This window comes from Hakea prostrata, chromosome 8, assembly GCF_041222555.1.
Source record: "Hakea prostrata isolate BN-2017 chromosome 8, UWA_Hpros_2, whole genome shotgun sequence".
NCBI lineage: Eukaryota > Viridiplantae > Streptophyta > Magnoliopsida > Proteales > Proteaceae > Hakea > Hakea prostrata.
Genome location: NC_142607.1, coordinates 1129779 through 1154153, shown reverse-complemented (window position 1 = coordinate 1154153; position 24375 = coordinate 1129779). Strand labels below are relative to the sequence as shown.

At 38.0% G+C, this 24375-nt stretch overlaps 2 protein-coding genes and 1 non-coding gene across 3 annotated transcripts in view; all 3 read left to right on the top strand.

Moving 5' to 3' along the window:
• Positions 1-1161, top strand: part of FRI (FRIGIDA-like protein) — a 50630-nt gene extending 49469 nt beyond the window's left edge. Inside the window, exon 3 of the mRNA XM_089164551.1 lies at positions 31-1161. Within this exon, the coding sequence (XP_089020677.1) occupies positions 31-909 (879 nt within the window). The 3' untranslated portion in view covers positions 910-1161. The remainder of the gene's footprint in view (positions 1-30) is intronic.
• Positions 1162-6144: 4983 nt separating this feature from the next.
• LOC149006161 (classical AGP protein) overlaps positions 6145-24375 on the top strand; it is a 64735-nt gene continuing 46504 nt past the window's right edge. Inside the window, exon 1 of the mRNA XM_089164646.1 lies at positions 6145-6360. Coding sequence (XP_089020772.1) covers positions 6251-6360 — 110 coding nt within the window. The 5' untranslated portion in view covers positions 6145-6250. The remainder of the gene's footprint in view (positions 6361-24375) is intronic.
• On the top strand, positions 22182-22288 carry LOC149006162 (small nucleolar RNA R71). The gene has a single exon (XR_016175360.1). It is a non-coding gene; the product is annotated as a small nucleolar RNA R71 (small nucleolar RNA).

The following is a 24375-nucleotide window of genomic DNA, read 5'->3' as shown; positions in this document are numbered from 1 at the left end:
TGATCTAGTAATGCTGACATTCTGTCACAGAAGGAAGCTAATGAAAGGAAACTTGCTGCCATGAAATCGTTAATTAAGTGTCTGGAGGAACACAAGATGGATCCTTTGAAGGTTCTTGCAGGATGGCATGTTAATGACAAAATAACCAACCTGGAGAAAGAGATTGCAGATTTAGAAAAGAAAATAGAAGAAAAAGCAAGTTTGAAGAGGAAAGCTGGTGAGATTGAATCTTCTAAAAAGATGAGAACCCATGAAGTGAAACTTCCTTGGCCTAGCACCAGTATTTTGCCTCAGGAAATTCCTGCTATCTTGGCACCACAAGATCAAAGGATTGTGGGAAGCAGCTCAAATGATGGATTGTCTATTAAGAACATTTTTGCCAGTGGATTCCCCAGTCTGCTCCGTGGATACTCAGGCGTCTCGTTAGTGGCTACTTCTGCAGTACAAGATACAACAGGAAATGATCTCAGCACTATGTCAGGAACTGGCAGTGGACTTGCTACTGTAACAGCTAATGGAACTGGGGCAACAGGAAGGAGTGGTGTTTGGTCGTCCAGGTCATTTTCTGGAATTGGTAATGCTCTAGTTGGGGGAGATGGAGTTGGGCAAATGACAGCTAATGATGTTGGGCCGTCTGGATGGTATGGGGATGAAGCCTTCAAGAACAGTATTCATGATCCAGCTTCTAGTGGGAATGGCTCCTTTGGGCTGCAGCCTTATCTGGAACAAGGTTTTCTAGGGCTGCCAACTACCCAAAACCCTACTGTCATGAGGCAGAATACAGGATCAAATCTTTATCGATTTGCAGATACAGTTTTGGAAGGTGATACGTATTATCATGGTGGCTCTTACACGGGTAACACCTTACCTTCTTCCATGCATGTTCATCACCCATCATTCCCGCATTGATGGAATTCACATCTCTAATATGTTTGATGGGTCCTCTTATGTTTTCTCTGCTTTATTTGTTGGTAGCGGAAGCAAGGACTTAGAAATCAAATGCTTTAGGCTACTAATTGAGCCAAGGTTCGGTCTCAACACTGAAGGTCCATGCTTTTAAATCTATGGATGTAATTGTTAGGATAAAAGACATTAACTTACACCTGCCCCTTTTTTTCTTTTTTCTTTTTTTTCTTTTTTCTTCTTCTCTTTTTCTTTTCTTCTTCTTTTTTTTCTTTTTTTTTTTTTTTTTTTTTGGGGGGGGGGGGGGGGAGCAGCAGTAAATCGTTGGATTTATAGTTAATATGGGGTTGCTATGGCTGCCTACATTTATTAGTTTGTTTTTGAAACCTCGGGTTACAACACTGAATAATTATTTTTGTGAAGTGATGAGACTCAACAGAGAAAAGTTTAGTCTACAGACTAGACTAGATGAACGTCTGTTTCCAAGATGGAATGCTGCATGATCTGCCAATTGATCACACAAGGACTTTGGAAAATAGATGAGGCCATCCCTTCAAATTGGCTTTGGTTTAGCCATTGTAACTGAATGACGTTCCTCTACCAGCTTACTTCACTAAACCCAGATAGATCCATTGCTGCATCCGTTATTGATACTCTTCAGCGTACTTTGCCGATAGATCCATTGCTGCATCCTTTATCAGTACTCTTCGGCTTACTTCACCAAACGCTGATAGATCAATGCTGCACCCGTCGCCTTAGTGCTCTTCATACTGAAGTGGTACTCCTTAACGTATCTGGTTTTAGGGTTCAGGCCCTTCAGGGAGGGGGGTATATCCCATTTACGTGAACCCTATCCCTCGGGTAGGGGTGTCAATTTTCAACCCATACCGTTAAAACCGGACTGAACCAACCCATTATAGCGAACCGGCCCGAACTGATCCTTAATGAGCCGTAATTGGGCTGAGGGTCCTCAGCCCGAACGGTTTCGGGCTGGCCCAGCCCAGCCCGTATGCGGGCCCGTCAGCCCGTTATTTTTTTACATAAATAAAATTAAAATATTATATGTAATTAATTTTTTTTTTTTGGTATTGTTTAAATGTAATTAATGATCCATGAATTTCGGTGTTTGAGATGTTGAGACTCGAGTTTGAGTAGTTGAGAGTTGAGTGTTACCAGTTTAACGGTTTAAGTTTTAAGTTTTAACTTCTTTATTTTCAAATTTCATTTAGTTTTTATTATTTTAAAATTTAAAAGTCTTAATTGATAACTCTTAAGTCTTAATCTTAATCGTTAACTTTTTAATTTTCAAATTTCATTTAGTTTTATTATTTTAAAATTTAAAAGTCTTAATTGATAACTCTTAAGTCTTAATCTTAATCGTTAACTTTTTAATTTTCAAATTTCATTTAGTTTTATTATTTTAAAATTTTAAAATTTAAAAGTCTTAATTGATAACTCTTAAGTTTTAATCTTAATCGTTAACGCTGTTTCACCGTCTACACATGATTTAAAAATTTAAATTCTTTATTTTTGGAGGGTGGAGGGTGGTTTGGATCAAGCTAATGCCGTCATTTTTTGTTGGATCTACTTGGAGTCTTCATCCTCTATCTTTTGTAGTTTTGTGTGTGAGAAATTAGGATTTGGAGTTGAGGAAAAAATAAAAATAAATTTCAATATTAATTTTTAATTTAGTCCAAACCGTTAGCCTAACCGAATCCAAACTGTTAACCTAATCGAATCCAAACCATTAGACCAAACCATTAGTCAACCCGAACCAAAACCGCACCGAAACCGTTATCTTTTAAATGGGCTGGTTTGGGCTGGGGGTTTTTCAGCCCGAAACCGCTCCAAACCGCACCGTTGACACCCCTACCCTAGGGTTTAAGCTGACAACTTCATGACTGTTCAGCTTAATATTTTATGAGGTAATTGCAGTATCATATTGTTGTTGGTTAAGTGTTGACCAAGGTTTGAGTTCTCAATCTTGACAAGGATCTTGGTCGCTCAAAAATCGCAGATCTTGTGAGATCTCTGCTGAGATTTGGTAAACACTTTCAGTCAACTCAACCCAAATCAAAGGCCCATCTTGGTGGGTATTAGGATTCAGTTTGGGTTGGAAATTGATATTTAACCTATTTTAGCTCTTCTAAACATGGTAGTGGTTTTAGATTTGTGAAAAAACAAGTGTATATATATAAGTTTCAATACAACCCTGACTTTGAAATCTATATGTTAAAGAAGTGAACATGGAGTCTTATAAAACATGAAATAGATAACCATTACTTGATATTAATGAAAACATAAAGGTCTAGAGTTGAATAATATATTAAATATGTTCAAATGTTCACAATTTCACATTACAACATTGGAGTACATAAGTTACATTGCTAGAGTATATGAGTAAAATCATTGACTAAGCAACCCCTCCACCAGCACTAGCAATAGCACCAACGCCACCAACGCCACTCTCACTAGTGTAGATCATAGGTTTGAAAAAATTGAAGTTTGGGAAAAACACTCTCCTTGCTTCAAGATTGGCTTCAAAAATTGTAGATGATTGTTGTAAGAAGGCTAAATAGTTTTTTAGCGTAGCCTAGTTAGAGAATTGATGAAAATTTTGGCAAAAACTTTGGCCAAAACATTACAACTAGCGAAGGCAAAATGAATGTTGAGACAAATCGAGACAAGCTGAGATCTCGATCGAGATGTGATATTTTTCGAACTAGGTTGAAACAAGATCTTTCGAGATAGAAGATCCTGAATCGAGATTTTGTATTTTTCTAGGATCATCTTGTTTTGCACAAACAAGATCTCAGCTGAAATGATCTTTGTGAGATCTCACAAGTCCTCGAACCATGGTAGGGATGTCAACGGTGTGGTTTGGGCGGTTTCGGGCTCAAAAATGCTCTCTCAAACACGGCTGTTAGCAAAATAATGGTTTCGGACTGGTTTCGATTTGGTGCGGTTTGGGTTCGGGCTAACTAACAGTTTGGACTAACGGTCTATACTCAGGTTGATTAACGGTTTGAGCTAATAATTTATGATATGCAAGAAAAAGAATAAAAATAAATAGTCAAGCATCCTATAACAAGAGCCAAAATTCTATGGAAAACAAAATTGCTATTGATCAATTTTATTAAAATGAAAAGTCATTCCATGTTATAAAAATACCACCCACCTTATAGAAATCAATACCTCAAATAATAAGTAGTAACATAAAAACTGCAAGCTCATTCCTTAGGCTCCACCGAATAGTCTTGAAACAAATCTTCAAACAAAAAACCATTTTAAACTCTAATTTGTGCTATAATTGATTGTCTTGAAATTGGGTTCTTGTTTTGTGAGAATGTTAATTTTTTCCCCCTCCTATGAAATATGTCTCTTTTTTGGGTTGATATTTAGTTGATATGCAAAAGAAATACCTCTTGATAAATATAATCATACTTAATCAACATTCTCATACTTGATAAATATTTATTTAATTTAAACAAACTTTGTGCATTCAATTGGACATTCATGTTTAATCCTTCTAATTATCTCTTATAAGTAATAGAATGACTATTTGATATTTGAATTAATATTCAATTTTTCAGATAGTTTATGCCAACTACTTAGTGATAATATAATGATTCAAACAATATTTAATATTACATTATATAATGGGTTGTAAAACGGGTTAAAATGGGTTGCGGTTTGGGTCGGGTTGGTGCGGGCTCTGCCACCCTCAGCCCAAACACAGCCCATTAAGGTTCTATTCGGGCCGATTCGGGCTATAACGGGTCGGTTCGGTTTGGTTTTAACGGTTCGGGCTGCAAATTGACACCCCTAAACCGTGCTGTTAACCCTATGTTATGCCTTTTGAGGTGTTCTGACCCATAGTATTGAATCTCTCAATTATTACTTCATGTCACTATTTTTCCAACACAGATGATTTCATATATAAATTACATATAGACCCTGGGTTTATAATCAATTACATTTATTATCCCTGGAAAAAAAAGTGAAGAAAATTTTACCTTCCAGTCCTCATGTTAAGGCTAAAATTAGGATTTTGGTCCCCATTAGTGCATAATTAGTAAAACTTAAAATGAAACTCATAGTATGACAAAATTACCCGTTAACGCATAAAATTGCCAAAATAATCATAGGCAATGATCCTGTTTTTTGAGAAAATGTACCTTGACTTTATTAAGAGTATTCAAGTCATTTTTAACACAAGAAGATTGACATCTTGCATTTGCCTCTCATGTGGTATCCAAAAAGCCTAATTAAAGACAAATAATTAATTTTGTGACCAAAATGCCCTTTTCTTCGTTTAATAGAGAATTGAAAATTTTACATTGTGTTAGTAGGGCCTAAAATTAAGTGGGTCCCTTTAGTCATTAAAGTTACATTGTATCAAAGTCAGACATGAAATGACTATAATAACCCATTAGATTTTTACCCCATATCCTATTCTTAAATAGCTATTTAGGTGTGTGAAAAAATAATATCTTCACCCATCTTTTTTCGTCACATTACCAGGAATTACCCACCACAAAAAACCACCCACCACCCAAAAAAGAAACAAAGGAAAAAAAACAAAAAAAAACTTAGCTTGCTTGTGATTGTCGTTGAATGCATTTACAAGTACATTCTTAATTGGTGATCTATTTGCCCACTTAATTTTTAATAGTGGAGACTCAATTTCTCACTCTTCGGATTTCAATAAAATGGGAAAAAAACTCGAAAATTTTATGTCTCGGTCTTTATGCCATTTAGCATGAGATTTATTTTCCTTCAAAATCATTTGACACGGTGAGTTGATGAGTTAATTTAACTAGTTTGCCAATAGAGTATATGGTTGTGCAAATTTAAGACATATTTTTAGGTGTCTCTACCAATTGTCAAATATCTTCTAATGTTTACGTTCGGATGTCTCTTAAAATTTTCTCCAAAAAACATAAGGCCAAACAACCATAAATATTTATTTATTTTTTTAGGGAGTGAAGGGATAAATACAACCAAAATGATTTGAATGCTCCACGTGTCCCTTATTTATTTTTAACCCTCGAATTATTTATAATGCTTGCTTCAAGCCTTGAACTGAGAAAGAGACACGGGAAGTTGAATATTCGAGAAGCTAATCGGCAGTCTAACTGTCTAACTCTAAGCTGTACTCGAAACTTCATTTGGAAGAAATATTTTAACCACAGAAAAAAGAAAAAAAAAATCGAGGAAATATATATAGTGTTTATTAGACATTTAGACGTGATTAAAATTTGGTTTGTCTTATCGCGGAAAAAGAAATAAACCCTAAGTTTTTCAAAAGAAAATCTCTTTCTCCGGTGTTGCAGGTTAATCACTCATGGCGGTCAATCCCCAGCTTTTCCCAAACGGGATGCCGGTTCCTTTCGTTAACGAGATATTTGTTTTGGCTCGAGACGGGGTTGAATTTGAAATCGATAAGATCTCCGGGTTAGCGCTCCTATTCCCTTCTCTGTGTTTATAAATTTCGTCAATGGCTTATGTTGATTACAACCAATGGCTTCCACACATGGCCTATAACCTTTCGAAATTTTATTGATTTGAAATGCTTCATAATAATAATAATAATGATAATAATAATAATAAAAATAATAAGCTTCTTGGTGCTTGATATGGGCATCAAGCACGGTGCTAGGTCGTGACTCCATAAAAAAAGGATGGTTCGTTTATCTGGAATATTTCTGCTGTCGAGCAAATTTTGAACTGGTAGTTGGCATGATTTTAGTGGAGTAAGACACTATCTACGTTGCATTTGATAAATAATAGACGAACCGTAGTTCATATTGCACCTATACAGGATTTAGATGAATCGTTATCAGAAAATGAGAATAGAGTGAAGATAACTGATATGCAGGGGCATTTGCAGTCTATAGAGCATGAGGATTTGTTAGAAACATTAGAAGGTTGATGCAATATTAAAAATTTTCGTGAATTAATAATCATAATTACACTACGCACTCTATGTAGGCAAGATTAGTTAGCAACTTCTAAAACTTGTTAAAATTGGAGTTGAAAGCTTTTCTCCTCATTGTGAGAGTAGTCACACCAGCACATTATTTTCTTTTCTTACTTATATTTCTGAAGGATTTTGCTTCTTTATGCTTGCATTGCACCTTCTTAGGTATTTAGACCAATTTGAAACAATGCTTGCGTTGCACCTTCTTAGGCATTTAAACCCATTTGAAACATTCTAGGACCAAAAATTTTGGAAATGTGCACAAAGAGATTGATAATAGACGTAAGGGAGCTTTTAAGGATTTGGTAAAGGGATGAGTAGAGATGCAATCTTACGGTCTTCATAAAACAAATGACAATTCTTCAGCAATACTCTCTGAGAGATTTAAAAAATGAGTTGGCGACTTTTGTAGCTGGTTCAAACTGGTGGGGCACACTGGTGCTTGTCTATGGAGAAGGAACGACTATAGGGGGACAATATAAGAGAGCTCTCCAAGCTGTATAGCTGTGGTGGGGGAAGGTGGCTGTTAAGCCAAGCGAACTTATGCTAGAGAGCTAAAAGGGTAAAGGCTGAAGCCAAGAAACTGTATGGTAAAGAAGAAGGAGCTGTTGGGTCATACTTAAGGTCTACTGTTGGAGATTATAGAGTTTGTCCTAATGCCATTGAGTTATTCAAATTCAGGTATAGTTTTTGTCTGTTAAATAGAACACTTAGGGTAGTTTTGGTGTCTTTTATCAGCCCATTTTGTTTTGGGATGTCATGATCAATTTTTCAGCAAGCTGTTAGGCTGTGACGGGAGTAAACAACCTAGGGTTTATATGTATGGTTGGGACTTGGCTGGGTGCGTTCCCTTGCAGTCCACTAACTTAGTGCACTTAAACATGGCTACACGAGTTGAGTACGAAATTTCCCGTACTTAGTTGTCCCATACATGAATTATGGTACTTGGGACATTTTGTGTCTTTGTTTAGAATTAGTGTTGTAAGACAGATTCGGGTGTTAGTAGATTTACTTTCCTTTTTTGGGTTTCCTTATTGTGGCTAGATATGCCAAGATCTTGTTAGGATCTTTTATATTTGCTTAGGAAATTCCCACATTGGGAAGATTTGATTTGTTTTGTATTTGGTAAGGTCATGGTTGTCAAGGCGATCAAAACGATTGGGGCTCCGCCTAGGCGAGTAGGCAATAAAACGGTGCCTAGGCAACAATAAGGCGATCAAAGCGGTTGGGTCAACAAAATTTCAATTCAACTACTTTTCAATACAATTACTTTCCATAATTAGCTAAACGAATGTTGAATAGTCACATTCATCCCAAAAAAACAAGCATTCGAGAATCATAATTATGAAAATTTATTAAAAAAAATATATAAACATAAGTTTATCTCATCAAACCATAGTTGTCAAAGCATTCACCTAGGCATTTACTGATTCATTGATTCTTGATGTTGAATATTGCTCATGCTTCACATTCTGTTGTTGACGGGCACGGGGGTCGCCTAGGCGGACACTTTGACAACTATGGGTAAGGTATTAGTATAATTAAATAAAGTTCCTGTTGTGTCCTTTAGACACAAGTCAACATTTCTTCAACTCTTTCGACATAGTGGCAGAGCCAACTTTGATCCATCATTGAGCACCATCACCACCGCCTCCTTTTTCTCATCTTTTCTCTCAATCGCAGAGCACCACCCACCTTCCTGCTTGTTTTAACCATAGAGGGAAGAGAGAGAGAGAGAGAGAAGGGGAAAAAAAAACCACCATCACAAGGCTTCTCTGAACCTTACTACCACCCTTCCGCCAGCATCACAACACCCTTTTGCCACCATCAAACATTTTTTTCTCTCTTTTTTTTCTTCTTTCCCATGATAAGAAATCTGAAACCTGAAAAACCCTCCAATGATGCTGCTGCTACCTTGTTTCTTCTTCCTCCATTACAAGTTACAACAATCATCATCAACAACAGTTGTAACTGAGAAAAACCATCGCCTGCGACTTGAGACCTCCTTATCACTATTGCCCTGGCCTAACAACCCTTTTTTGACCATCGCAGCTCCAAAAATTCTTCTCAAACCTAGCAAGAGACCCTTGGAGCATCGCTACAACTCCGTGACCTCACCAGGACTATTGCGTTCGTAACAAACACTTAAGATCATGACAGCAGCCTTTAGGAGTGTTGCCTCCCTCCTGCGACTCTCCTAGCGTTGTTGCGAGTCCTATCCAACCAACCTAACCCCACGCGATTGGTCCTAGGCTTATAAGTAGGCCTTGTGATTCTTCCCAAGGATATCGCCACCCTTCCATGACCTTCCAATTTTTTTTTAACCTAAAACAACCTTTTATTCCTTGTTTGTGGTAGTGAACACTTTTCTCTTACCTAACCCATTTTTCTTTAGTTCATAAGCCTCTTTTTTATTCTTGTGATGGCTGATCCAGTTACCCTTGCCTCTTCTAGTATTGAGGATCCTCCTGTTTCATCTGTTTCTCGGGATCGTGATTTCCCCCCCTTCCAGATGACCATTGTGAAGCTTAACGGGACCAAGTATATTCGTGGGTCTTGATCTGTTTCCCTTGCGATGGGTGCTCATGATCTGACTTGCCATCTTCATGGAGTTTCTGACAAACCTTCTTCTCTTGATTTTGCTCAAGACAAGTGGAGACTGATGAATGTGTGTTTATGGTATTTTTCCTTAATTCCATTAAACCAAGTATTGCAGAAAGTTACCTTCTCCTCCTGATGCTGCTAGAAGTGGAAGGTTGCTAAAAAGACTTATTCTAAGGTTGGGAATGGTGCACAGTGCTTTGAGATCAGAAGGAAAATTCTTCAGTTGCAACAGAAGGAGCTTACCTTATCTCAGGTGTACAACACTCTTTGAGGCTATTATCAAATCTTGACTTCTATGGCCATTTTTGTCCTCTGCTGCGGATGTTACTGGCCTTTCGAAGTGGGAAGACCGGAAGACTAGCTTTGAGTGTATGATTTTTTGGGAGGGCTATTGAGTATGATCAGATTTGAGCACATATTCTTTCTGAGGACCTTTTTGTTCTTTGGAGCAAGCTATGGTTGACACTAAGGACAACCGTTTGACAACTATGGTACATATTCTGACATCTGATAGGTCTGCTTCAGTGGCTGGCTCTGGCAACAATAAGTCAATTCTGGTGATTCTTGTACCCTATTAAAGTGCGAGTACTATGGAAAAGAGTTTCATACAAAGACAAGTGTTAGAAGTTGCATGTACATCTCACAAATTCCTGTGGAGGTAGGAATAGAAATACGGGTAGCAATCAAGCATCTGCACACCAAGCCAATTTTGACACTGGAGTACTTAACGCCTCTTTCCTCGAACAAGCTCCAACACCCTTGTCAATTGATGGCCATACTTTACTTGCTTCTTAGTGTGGCCTTTGCCATTGTTTCCTTTGCTGATCACGGTCTTCTGTAAGAATTTTTGGTTGTCTTAGTGTTAATTTTATTTATCCCATAACTGGTTCATCTTCCTTGTTTCACACTTATTCATCTGTTCCTTTGACCCATGTTATTCGAACGGTTAATGGATATCTATCTCCTATCTTTGGGAAGGGATTTATTACCTGTTCCCTGTCTCTTACCTGATCTTTTGTTTTGTGTGTTCCTAAGTTTTCGACTAACTTTTTGTCAATCAGTAGCCTTGCTTGTGACATGAATTGCAAAATAAAATTTTTCTTTCTCATTGTGTGTTTAAGGATTTGAAAATGGGGCGTACGATTGGTAGTGGTAGACAAAAAGGGGGGCTCTACATGTTAAATGGGTCTCCATCAGCTTTTTTTTTAGCCTCTAGTTCCACTTTTGCCGCACTTCTTACCTTATTGTAGTCTTATCATCGTTTGGGCCACATTCATTTATTTATTTTGTCTAAATTGTTTCCTAGTTTAGTTAAATGATATATTTAAATGACTTCTATTGTGAGGCTTGCATTTTAGCTGAACATACTAGACATGTTTACCTTGTTTCAGATCGTCGTAGTATTGTTCCTTCTCGTACTGTATCTTTGTCTGGTCGTAGATGGTCTGTAACATTCATTGGTTCTTGCACTAGGACCACATGGGTCTACTTACTTCACCAGAGAAGTGATGTTTTTCAATGCTTCCAAATTTTCCAAAAGATGGTTAGGACACAATTTGGGGCCACAGTCAAAATCCTTCGTACGGATAATAAGACTTATTACTTGGGTAGTGCATTCCCAATTTACCTAGTTAACCATGGCATTATAAACCAACCTTGTTGCATTGACACTGTACCTCAAAATGGAGTTGTGAGGCGCAAGAATAGACATTTACTTGAGGTGGCCTATTCCCTAATGTTTACTATGCATGTGCCTCGGTTTTGGGGTGATGCAGATCTTACTGTAGCTTATTTGATTAACCAAATGCCTTCCCAAGTCTTGGACCAGCGTTGTTCCTTGAGGTTCTTTTAGAGATAATAGCCTTTACCGTCCCACCGAAGGTTTTTGGTTGTGTTTTCTTTGCCCGAAACCACCATGTTCATGGTAAGTTGGATCCATGTGGGTTACAGTGCATCCTAGCTTATCCTCATATACAAAAGGGTTATAAGTGTTAGTATCCTGGTTCTCGTTGTTTCTTTGTCTTTATGGATGTTGCGTTCTACAAACAAGTTCCTTCCTTTTCCCTTACACCTCTTCAAGGGGAGAGTATTAATGAAGAGGTTCCGGTTCTTGTTCCTCCTTTGGATATTTCTCCCAAGATTCCTACTGATGGTCCTGCTTTGTAAGATGGAATGACCGGACAAGAACAAATGGTCGATGATATGCGGGGTAAGCAAAGACTTTTGAAGACTTATTAAAGAAAGCAGTGAGAACCCCCTTCTATCTCAAGCCAATTCGAAGCTTCAACTTCTAGTCTTGAAGTACAAGTTCCAGATGAGCCTATCGTTGAGGGTGAGCTTCTGATCCTTTTTTTGACCACACTTTGTACCTATCCATTGCATTGAGAAAGCAGCCACAAACTTGCACCCAACATCCTATTTTCAATTATGTTATATATCAGTCTCTATCCCTAGAGTTTCAAATTTTGCTTACCCTTTGTCTTATGTTCCTAACAGTTGGCGTAAAGCAGTATCTCATTAAAATTGGAAGGAAGCAATGGATGAGGATATGCGAGCTTTGGAGAAAAAACAAAACGTGGAAATTGGTGACTGTACCTATAGGAAAGCGGACTGTTGGGTGCAAATGGATGTTCGTTATCAAACACAAGGTAGATGGGACTGTTGAGAACTACAAGGTAAGATTGGTGGCCAAAGGATTTACTTAGATAATGGGATTGACTACCAAGAGACATTTGCCCCTATTGCGAAAATGAACATAGTTCGGCTTGTGGTGGCTCCTCCAACAGTTAGATGTTAATAATGCTTTTCTACATGGAGAAATCCAAGAGTAGGTGTACACGGATGTGCCACCTGGATATTCTACTGTTGAGACTTAGGGAAGTATGCAAGTTGAAGAGGGCATTATATGGGCTGAAGCAATCTTTGAGAGTGTGGTTTGGGAGGTTTCATAAGGCTATGATCTCAAAAGGCTACAAACAGATTAATGTAGACCACATTTTGTTCATTAAAAGAGATGGTTCCTACACTACTGTACTTCTAGTGTATGTGTGATGTAACCTGGGTTGGAACCCCCCCCCCCCAAAAAAAAAAAAAAAAAAAAAAAAAAGTGGGCCCAAAAGTCTAGACCCAAGAAGCTTCCTAGAGCTGGCTGACCTACCCCTGAGGGATCTATTTGTGGGGGGGGGTTGCAATTGTGAGTTATTTAAGAGTTTTAGCTGAAGTCGGTTAGTTGGTTGTTGGCTACGATAAGGTTGTTAGTTGGTTGGAATAAGGGTCCTTATCTAATGGACTTTATTGCTTAAAATTAGTTTTATTCTGAAATTAGTAATTGAGTCCTTATTTAGCAAGTATTTGTTAGCTTAAAGTCCAAGTTATGTAGTAGTTGGATCTCTACAGTTAGAGAATCCTTAGTTGAGTCAGTTTGGGTTTCAAAGGTTATTTAATGGTTGTAGTTTTCATATTAATTTGTTGAATAAAGTTATGATTTGAAGATTGGACTTGAGAGAAGTCATAGGATCCTGAGATGGGTGACCTGCGGCTAGGTTCGAGATAGTTTTCTGCAATTTTAACTTTACTTCCTTCTCCTCCAAGCATTCAAGCACAGTCTAACAAGCTGTTACAATTTACAAGTACAGAACTTCTGTTCCCACCCCTTTCCCACCTTCCGTAAGCCATCGCACCCCAACCACAGCCCATCCCCAGCTTCTGCGCATAACAGTAGCACCATCCCATCACCCCCGCAAGCCCTAGTAACCCCTCCCCTTGCTGTTTCTGACCTGTAGGAACCCCTCACACCCCATTCAGTTCTCAGTTCTGGCAGTAAATAGGGAACCAGAACAAAAATCAGAAGTTCCTGCACTTAATTGAAAGATCCCAAATCCTGAAACCCTAAAATAACACTACCAGTCAGGCCCTAATTGGTGCTGGTTCCCATCTAAGAAGATCCTGGAAATCTGATCCAGGCCCAGGGTTACATAAGTGGTATCAGAGCTACATGAACCAGCAGCAGTCAGCACCATGGGAGATTCAATGTATTGCTGCAAGGAAGAAACTGAATTCGAAGAATCCTGTGGTAGCCCCTCCATCAATGCCATCTTAAAAGTCTTTGAAGCAGACTAAGAAGAAGAAGATTGGAATAGAAGTTACCCCTTCTACAGTAGAGTCGAAACAGGTGAGCAGAAAGCTTTGGTGTTTGAAGAATTTGAAAAGAGGGCTGATTTTAAAATTGAGAGGCATCCCCAACCCCCCAGAGTCTCCCTTGTAAACAGTGAAGCATTAGAAGTCACTCATAGGTGCCAAGTTCCCATCAGTCTCCATTCTTACTCAGAGGAGATATGGTGTGATGTAGTACCCATGGGATTTTAACATTATTTTAGGGAGATGCTGGTTGTATGATAACAATGTAATTATCATAGGGAGAGAAAACAAGTGTAAGTTCTACACAAAGGCTTGAGAATTGTATTCTTACCCTTGGACCTAGCAGTAATTAGGAAGAAGCAGGCCCTCAAAACAAGTCAGGAGGACTCCAATACCAAAACACTACACTTGGTGGATCAGATCCTGAATCTGAAGGACCCAGTCAAGAGAACAACCAAGACACCACCGCTAGCTTCAAGGCCAAGGCCCCACAACTAGATGGTTGATCGTGTTGCTAACCAATCAAAAGTAAAATCCTATACTAATCTAGCTAGCAGAAAGTATGGGATCGAGCTACAGGAACTAAAAGGCTAAGTTACTATGATTGAATTCAACAAAACCTAATTTAAAGTAAATCTGATTTGTTTTTATTCGAAATTAAACTATTAATTAATGCAAAAACTTTAACTATGAATAAGTGAGGATCTTTGGGATTTTGAATCCCCAATGCTTTTCACCAACCGATATAACTCTACGTTTCAAAACAAAAGATAGTCTTTCCTAGATATGCCTTATCTTTGCCATGGTGGGAGATCTCGCGAGATCTCGCCGAGATCTCGCGAGATATCTCGTTTTTTCACATTGGCGAGACGAGATGGAGGTCGAGATCTGCGAGTTGGGATATCTCGCTCGAGATCTCGCCATATCTCGCCATATCTCGCCATATCTCGCTATATCTCGCCATATCTCGCTATATCTCGCCCTGGATCTCGCTGGAACTCTTAATTTTTGCCTTTTTTTGTGGATTTTGGCTGAATTTTCACTTGCAACTACTCTTAGCACATCTACAACAAGGAAGATCAATCATTCTCTACTTGTCTTATGAATTTATGATTTAATGACTTATATAGAACTTCTAATGGTTGTATAATTATTTTATTCTTGAAAATTGAGATTGTGATACTCATATGGATGGAATTTTAATAACATTTAAGTTAGTTGATGCATTTGATATTCTTGCTTTTCATTTATATGCTTTAAAGGTTCTATATTACATGTTGTATAACATTGCATTCCCTAATCCTACTACATTTCGGTTTCACACTAGGGTTAGACTTAGAAATCATACATAGAGTTGTTTTTGACAAATCCAAGGCCACCAACGTGTTCAAAAGGCCTTAAATAAGCTAAATACCAAGTTTCAACCCAATTGGGACCCTAAAACCCACCGAGATGGGCCACCGAGTTGACGCCAAAAAATTGTATATCTCGACCGAGATCTCACCGAGATGGTCGAGATCTCTCTTTTTCAAGGTGGCGAGATCTCTCTCGAGAGCGAGATCTCCTACCATGATCTTTGCAAGACTATCGTCCTTCTCCGAAGTTTGGCACGCTTAGTTTGCTTAGCTATAGAACATCTTCTGCGAGACTCAAAACGCAATTAAAAGCATCAACTAGAAGGCATAGAAATATCAAATTAATGAAATAAGCAATGATTCATTTACATCCCACAGAAAAAGGAACTAGTTACTCATTATAACAAAGCTCATTAAACAAATAATAATGGAATTTAGAGAGTGGGTTGTGGTCTTTTTCTTATGCAATGAGAGAGAGAGATGAAAGCCAAGATCTGTGTTCTTCGTCTTCTCCTCTATTTGTGGCTGACTCCTCCTTTTTATATATTTCGCACACTATGAATTCATCCTCTTTACCCATTAATTTGACCCTTATTCGTTCAGATTATGGGAAAACTCAAAACTAGAAAGTTGTAGATTTTCTCGTTATCTTTATATGGCATCTTGAATCACCTCAATTCGAGTTTAGACCAGAGAGTTTTACCCAAAATACTCAAGGTGGGTCTATTTGCATGATTTTCAGATCTTGTTACCAATTTTGTTCCTTGGACCTCCACTTGTTTGCAATTTGGCTAAGATTCGCGCTCTCCTTGCATTAATTAAATTGATCTCAACATTCATGATTTCTTGGGCAGCAAGATTGAATCCTATGATTTTATTTTGATTAAAATCCTTAAATATCTAATATATATGTCAACTTTGCTCCATATTATCTGTATTAACCAAAATCACCTTATTCTTGAGAAAGACACAAAGATACTCAATTGAAACTCTTCTAATTAATTAATTATGATAAATTAAATCAAATAAATAGCGATAAATGCATGTTTATCAAATACCCTCTCACTTAAATGTTTGCTAGTCCTTGAGCAAAATGAAACAAATCAAACAATAAAAGCAATACTAAAAATAAATAAATAAATAAAAGCCTAACTCACTTTCGTAGGAATCACGGTTGCACTTAGCATGTGCAACAAGCCTTTAAATCCCTAGGTTACCTTAGTGGACGAGTTGTGTCTTATGAGTGTTTGCAGAGAATATTCACAAAATTCTTAAGTGCTTTTCTAATCGTTTTGGCAATAGTAAGAGTAAAAAGATAGATTCTAAGACAAAGACACTCCATTAAAAATTGAAGGGAATATAGGCACCCCCACACTTAAGCTCTTTACTCCCCCTCTTGAGTCTAGCTCTAGGTAAACAATTCAATTAAGAAGTCTCCTCTTATCTTAGACCACCAGTTCACCCTCAAATAAGACTAATCTAGGTATCAAGCAATACCAAGAACTCAGGATTTAAGCAATATTAACCTTCTTAGACGTTTCACATTTATAAGCATATTAATTCACTTATTTCTTTAATGCACACATTTCTAGTCTGTGCAATGGCTTGCCTCTTAAGCTTTCTAGATGGCTCATGTAGTGAGTGTTGGGTCAGCTGCTCTCAATCCAGATGGCCTTAAGGGACTAGGTGTAGAACACCCCTCGAACTTACTTACTCAAGCCAACTAGGCTACAGGCAAGATTGGACCAAAGACACCCTAACTGTTTGACGTGAGGCATGATGTTGATGACACTAAGACCCTATTACTCAGAAGGAGGTCTAAACTTTAAACTTTAGCAGTTTTTTTCCCCACATTATACTTCAATTCAGTTCATATTTAGCAGTCTAAAGTCAGTCTCAACTTGTCACCATAAGCATAAGGCAATACGAGACAACTAGATGGTCAAACATTTCGGAATACCTGGAGTTTCTATATTCCGATTCAACCTCAGTCACAAAATGTAAGACCCATTACTATTTTCTCAAGAGGGTGCTCATCACATCAGATGGGATTTCTAAAACCCGTAAACTCTCATTTCGTATCCAAGGAAGGAATTAAAACATTTATCTTACCAAAGCCAGAAAAAATTGGGCACTTTTTATCTTTGTGATGGTCTACCAGGGCTACCAACTATTAACGAGTTTTACTCAAGTTGACACCCCCACACCTAAATTATGCAGTGACCTTAGTGTATGCAACACATCAAAGAAAAGAATAACATAAGATAGGAAAATAGAGGAAATAGTGTACTCGATGTTTGAAATCGTGATAGAGCACGCAACATTAAAACCTTACAAAAGAAAAAGAACAAGAAATAACATCTAAACAAATGGGTTGCCCCCCATAAAGCGTTAAGTTTAGAGTCTTTGGCCAGACTCAGTGAGAGATTCAGGAAGAGTGTTGAGGCAAGTCTTCTAGGTCCAACTCCTCAATTAGTTAGCCATCAACAAGGCCATCAATATAGGGCTTTAGTCGTTGGCCATTAACCTTAAAGATTTGCCCATTTAGTGGGTTACGGATCTCTACTGCGCCATGGGGAAATACTTTAACAACCACATGAGGACCATCCCATTGAGATTGAAGCTTACTAGGAAATAAGCGCAATTTAATTAAGCAACCACAATTGCTGATTAGGCATAAAGGAGTTTTGAGCAATATGTTTGTCATGAAAAGCTTTGGCTCGGTCCTTATAAATGCACGAATTATCCTAAGCATCATTACGCAATTCTTCTAATTCAGATAATTGAAGACAGTGAGTAGAACTAGCGTTAGACATATCAAAATTAAATGTCTTAATCGCCTAAAATGCCCTATGCTCTAACTCAACAGGAAGATGACAAGCTTTACCGAAGACTAAACGGTATGGTGATATACCAATATGAATTTTATAAGCAGTCCAATAAGCCGATAATGCATCCTCTAATCTAATAGACCAATCCTTGTGGTCGAGTCTAATGGTCTTTTCTAAGATGCACTTGATCTCACGATTAGAACCTCCAATTGACTAGATGTGTGAGGATGGTAGGAAGTGGCAATCTTATGGGTAATGGAGTATTTTTTTCAACAAAGCTCCAACCCACCTAGTAGCTTTAGCTTTTACCCATTTAGAGACATAGTCAACTACTACAAATATGTATTCATTACCAAATGATTTAGGAAAAGGTCCCATGAAATTAATACCCTATACATAAAAAATTTCAACAACAATAATAGGGCTAAGGGGCATTATGTCTCTGCAGGAAATATTGCCAACCTGTTGGCATCTAAGACGCACTCTACAAAAAGAATGGGCATCTTTGACCAATGTAGGCAACAAAAAAAAAAAAAAACCAAACCCTACACCTTTGCTTGCAATCTTATTACCAGTAGAGTTTTCCCCACAGGCGAGAGTATGACAAAAGGATAAAATATTCTGAATTTCACTCTCAGGGACACAATGACGAATGACGTGGTCTGAACAATAACAAAAGAGCTCAGGATCTTCCCTATAATAGTACTTAAGTGAGGAGAAGAAGCGGTCCCTAGCAGCCTTATCCCAATCAAAAGGAATCCTCCCCATAACAAAATAATTAACAATATGAGCATACCAAGGAGTGGACATAGAGGATATAACTAATAATTGCTCATCAGGAAATGTCTCACTAATTAACTTAAAGGGAATAAAATCAACAGGAATCTGAGATAAATAGTCTGCTACAACATTCTTTGAGCCTTTCTTATCTCTAATCTCCAGGTCAAACGCCTAAAGGAGTAGAATCCCGTGGATGAGCCTAGGCTTGGCATCAGGCTTAGAGAGAAGGTGCCGAAGGGCTGTATGATTTGAATAGATAATCACCTTCGAGCCCAAAAGATATGAATGTAACTTATCGAGGGCAAAAACCACTGCTAGTAATTCCTTCTCAGTAGTTGTATAATGCATCTGAGCATCTGAGAGGGTCTTACTAGCATAGTAAATAACAATCAGCTTCTCATCTACCTTTTGACCCAAAATAGCACCAAGAGCAAAATCAGAAGCATCTCACATAATCTCGGAAGGGAGATACCAGTTAGATGATTTCAAGATACGTGCTTTAGACAATAAATCTTGAAGGGTATGGAAAGCATGAAGGCATTTCTCATCAAAGATAAAAAGGGCATCCTTTGCAAGTAAATTGCATAAGGGTCTAGAAATCAAGCTGAAGTTCTTAATGAGACGCCTATAGAATCCAGCATGGCCTAAGAATGATCGGACCTGCCCAACAGAAGTGGGATGGGGTAGTTTGACAACAACATCAACCTGGGCCGGATCAACCTCAATACCACGTGCAGACGTGACCAAGGACAATTCATTCCTGAACTATAAAATGGCTCTTCTCCCAACTTAAAACAAGGTTGGTCTCCACACATCTTTTAAGAACTTGTGATAAGCGGCTGAAACACTCATCAAAGGATGATCCAAAAACCTCTAAGGAGTGGCTAACCATATTAGAAAAGATGGCCATCATGTGCCTTGAAAGGTGGTTGGAGCATTACATCATCCAAAAGGCATGCGTCTAAATGCAAATGTACCAAAGTGGCAAGGTTGTTTTCTCTTGGTCACTAGGGCATATGGGAACTTGGTTTTAACCAGAGTAGCTGTCGAGAAAACAATAGTGGTTTTGCCTTGCTACTCTCTGTAGAATCTTATCAACAAATGGCAAGGGGAAGTTATCCTTTTTGGTGACTTTGTTCAACTTCCGGTAATCGATGTAGACACGCCAACCTATAATGGTATGAGTTAGGACGAGGCCACCGTTGTCATTTGGAACCACAGTAATGCCAGATTTCTTAGGGACAACCTAGGTAGGACTGACCCATTCATTATCAGAGATTGGGTAGATAATTGTGGCATCTAACCACTTAATCACCTAATTTTTTACTACCTCTCTCATGTTAGGATTCAAACAATGTTGAGGATCCCTACGGGATTTCGCTGCATCCTCACAATATATCCTATGCATACATATAGAAGGGTTTATGCCCTCAAGATCAGCTAAGGACCAGCCAATGGCTGCCTTGAATTCAAAAGGCGATCCTAAAAGTGGTCTTCTTGCCTAGGTGATAGATCAAAAGAAATAATAACAGGCGAGGATTCATTTTTCCCTAAGAATGCATACTTTATGTTGGAAGGGAGAGGTTTAAGGTCCAACTTAGGGGTAAATATGAGGGATGAGGGTTGGGGAGATGCAACCAATGGAGGTAGAGGCTCAAATCTAATTGTAAATGATGGCTGCTCCAAAGGAGTGGAAGAATCCAACAATGTGTTGACTTCCTCAATATCCATGTCAAATTCCCAAATGTCAAGTAATGTTGTAAGGGATCATCAATAAGCATGTTTGAAGTATAATCAACCACCACCTCATTAATAAGGTTAATCGCAAAGCACTCTTCATCCCTATTTAGCCTTAAGGATGCATTGAAGATGTTGACTATAAGTTTCTTATTGCCAAATGATATGTCCATGAAACTCGATTTACAATTGATGCAAGCATTCGCAGTGGCTAAAAAGGGCTATCCAAGAATAGTTGGTGGTAACTTATTGGTAGCTGGATTGTCCATATCTAGGATTAGAAAATCTACAAGAAAATATAGATCCTCAACCTTTACCAAAACATCTTCAAGTAGCCCACGGGGTCATTTAATTGAACGGTCTACTAATTGTAGAATCACATTAGTGGGCTTCAAATCTCCTAGACCAAATCTATTGTAAACTGAACCCCACTGGCTCCCAAATCAAGTAATACTTTACTTATGGATAGATCTCCAATGACGCATGAATTAAATGTGTACCTGGATCTTTGAGTTTAGGGGCAGTTGGTTGGAAATTACCGAGCTGACCTATTTAGTTAGGTGCACATTTTTAGGAGTCTTGAGTTCTTAACTTACACTTTTGGGTGCATAAATCTTTTATGAACTTAACATAAGCTGGAACTTGCTTGATAGCATTTAATAGTGGGAGATTGATATGAATTTGTTAGAATAAGTCAATCATCTCTTGCATCTTAGCATTCTTTCTAGAATTTGGAATTGGGGATTCAAGAGCTTCAGGGAAGGGGGCTTTTGGAGTGTAAGAATGAGGAGTAGGACCCTCCATAATCAGGATGTGCAACCCCTTATGAGGAAGTTGATAAGGAACACTCACATGTAGTGTCTCTTTACTAGGCTTGTGTGCATCTTCACCATTCTTGTGGGTCGAATCAACCTCTTCTCAACTCTCAATATCAACGGGCAGTGGCTTAGGAATGGGCAAAGGTGAATAATATTCCTTCCCACTACGTGTCACAACAGAAACTGCTTGGACTTGTTCCTTCCCATACCCAATTTGAGTATTAAGGTTACTTATTGGCTAACTAGGTAACTGGCCAGTCTCCCTCCTACTAATGACATCAGCTAGTTGACCAAGTTGGGTTTCCAATTTGTTAATGGACTGAGAATGAGAATGTAACAATTGAGTGTTTTACTTTAGTACACTAAGTGCCTTTAGTACCTTATCTTCAAATGATGAATTATGTGAGGGTTGGTGAGCTGATAGTTGCCCACTCTTGTAGGCATTAGGTTGTGCATTAAATGGAGGTGGCCTAAAAGGTAGTGGATTAGAGAGATTGGGCATTGAGTTTCGCCATGTAAAATTAGGGTGGTTTTTCTATCCTAGGTTGTGGGTATTGGAATATGGTTATTGCCTAGTCTAGAGGCTACTTGAGCCAAATGTGCATGCTTCTAAACAAATTCTGGGTATTGTGCAACCAAATAGCAATCAATGACATTGTGGGAAAGGCTAGAATATAACGCACAAGCTTTAGTTTGATTAGGTGGAGAGAAACTTATAGGAACCAGAGATGGGGTTTGTTGTCCTAATAACAAGAGATAGTCTAATTTCTTAGATAACAAGTCAACCTTAGTGCTCTTCTCAATGGTAGGATTGATCTCATAAAGACTGCTCCTCTTTGGTTGACCGGTGGATGGAATCTCAGTTTTAGTTGTTAAAGTATGGTGTTGAGAGTTTTCACTAAGGGTCTCAAAAAGTTCCCATGTCTCATCCTCATTCTTGTGCATGAAAGTCCCACCACAAGAAGAATCAACCATTTGCCTATGTTGGTCCCTAAGACCATCATTAAAGCACTAAACCAGTTGCCGTTTAGGAATTGCATGGTGGGGGCACTTCGTAAGTAATTCTTCAAGTCTTTCGCATGCTTCATGAAATTGTTCTCCTTCTTGTTGGGAAAAACTTGTTATTGCTCTCCTAAGGTTATTGGTATGACTAATGGGAAATAATTTTTTAAGGAACTCTTGTTGCATTTCTGTCCAACTAGAAATTTTAACATTGCCCAAGGAATGAAGCCAATGCTTAGCTTTATTTTTTTAGGGAGAATGGGAAAATAAGTAGCCTTAAAGCATCGATTGAGAGATTTAGAATTTTAACCGTGGAGGACACCTCTAAAAACTCATCTAAGTGCTTATAAGGCTCTTCATTTGGAAGTCTATAAATAGATGGTAGCATTTGAATCACCTTAGACTTGATCTCATATTGAGCTGCCTTTATGTCAGGCAACTAAATACAAGAAATTGGAGTATATGTCGTAGGAATGAAATCGTCACTCAAGGGCCTCAGTGGAGGCTCATTGTTTGCCATGGTTCTTTGCCTTCTAAGGTTGGCCAAGGTCCGTTCTAACTCTTTAAGTCAAGAGAGGTCAACTTAGGGTTTAGGGATCGACGACCATGTACACACAGAAAAAAAAAAGTTAAATAAATAAAATAGAAGAAAATAACTACAGCAAAGAGAGTTTAGGACGTACATGAAGTGCAATCCACGTTATCTTCCGAACAAAAATTACACATTTGGGATCGGAGGGATGGGGATTTTTAAAAATTAACCTGAACAACCAAATCAAATGCAAAATTATATCTAAGAAATAAAAGATAACAACCTAAACTAATTATCACATCTCTACTATTGCAATTACCTACAAAACAAAGGAAAAAGATATAAGTTAAATAAGTAAAAAAAAATTGAAATTAAAAACACTAAAGTTACTCTAAAAATTATGCCTAATTGACAAAAATCAATCCTAGCAACCGTGCTTCGGTTACTCGGCAACGGCACCAAAATTTGATTTTGTCGGTAACCAATCAAAAATGAAACCCTATACTAATCTAGCTAGCAGAAAGTATGGGGTCGAACTATAGGGAACTAAAAGCTAAGTTACTAAGATTGAATTCAACAAAACCTAATTTAAGGTAAATCTGAATTGTTTTTATTTTGCTTAAAAAAAAGGACAAAGGAATTAACTATGAATAAGTGAGGATCTTTGGGATTTCGAATCCCCAATGCTTTTCAGTAACCAATATAACTTTACGCTTCAAAACAAAAGATGGTCTTTCCTAGATATGCCCTATCTTTGCAAGACTATCGTCCTTTGCTGAAGCTTGGCATGCTTAGTTTGTTTAGCTATAGAATTTAACCATACTCAAACACAATTAAAAGCATCAACTAGAAGGCATAGAACTTTCAAATTAATGAAATAAGGAATGGTTCATCTACATCCCAAAGAAAAAGAACTAGTTACTTGTTATAACAAATCTCATAAAACAAATAATAATGGAATTTAGAGAGACGGTTGTGGTCTTCTTCTTGCACAAGAGAGAGAGAGAGAGAGAGAGAGAGAGAGAGAGAGATGAAAGCCAAGATCCGTCTTCGCCGTCTTCTTCTCTATATGTGGTGGACTCCTCTTTTTTATATATCCCACACTATGAACTCATCTTCTTTACCCATTAATTCGACCCTTATTTGTTCGGATTCTAGGGTAACTCAAAACTAGAAAGTTGGAGATTTTTTCGTTTTCTATAGCATCTTGAATCACCTCAATCCGAGTTTTGACCAGAGAGTTTTGCCCAAATACTCAAGGTGGGTCTGTTTGCACGAATTTTAGATCTTGTTACCAATTTTGTTCCTTGGACCTCCACTTGTTTGCAATTTGGCTAAGATTCGTGCTCTCCTTGCATTAATTAAATTGGATCTCAACATTCATGATTTCTTGGGCAGCAAGATTGAATCCTATGATTTTATTTTGATTAAAATCCTCCAATATCTAATATATTTGTCAACTTTGCTCCATATTATCTATAATAACCAAAATCACTTTATTCTTGAAAAAGACACAAAGATACTCAATTAACTCTCTTCTAATTAATTAATTATGAGAAATTAAATCAAATAAATAATGATAGATGCATGTTTATCAATGGTGAACCCTCTTCACCAATCCAAAAGCTTCCTCCGGAAAGGTGCTAGAAGATATTGATATGACTATCCTAGGAGAAGAAGTTCCCATCGATGA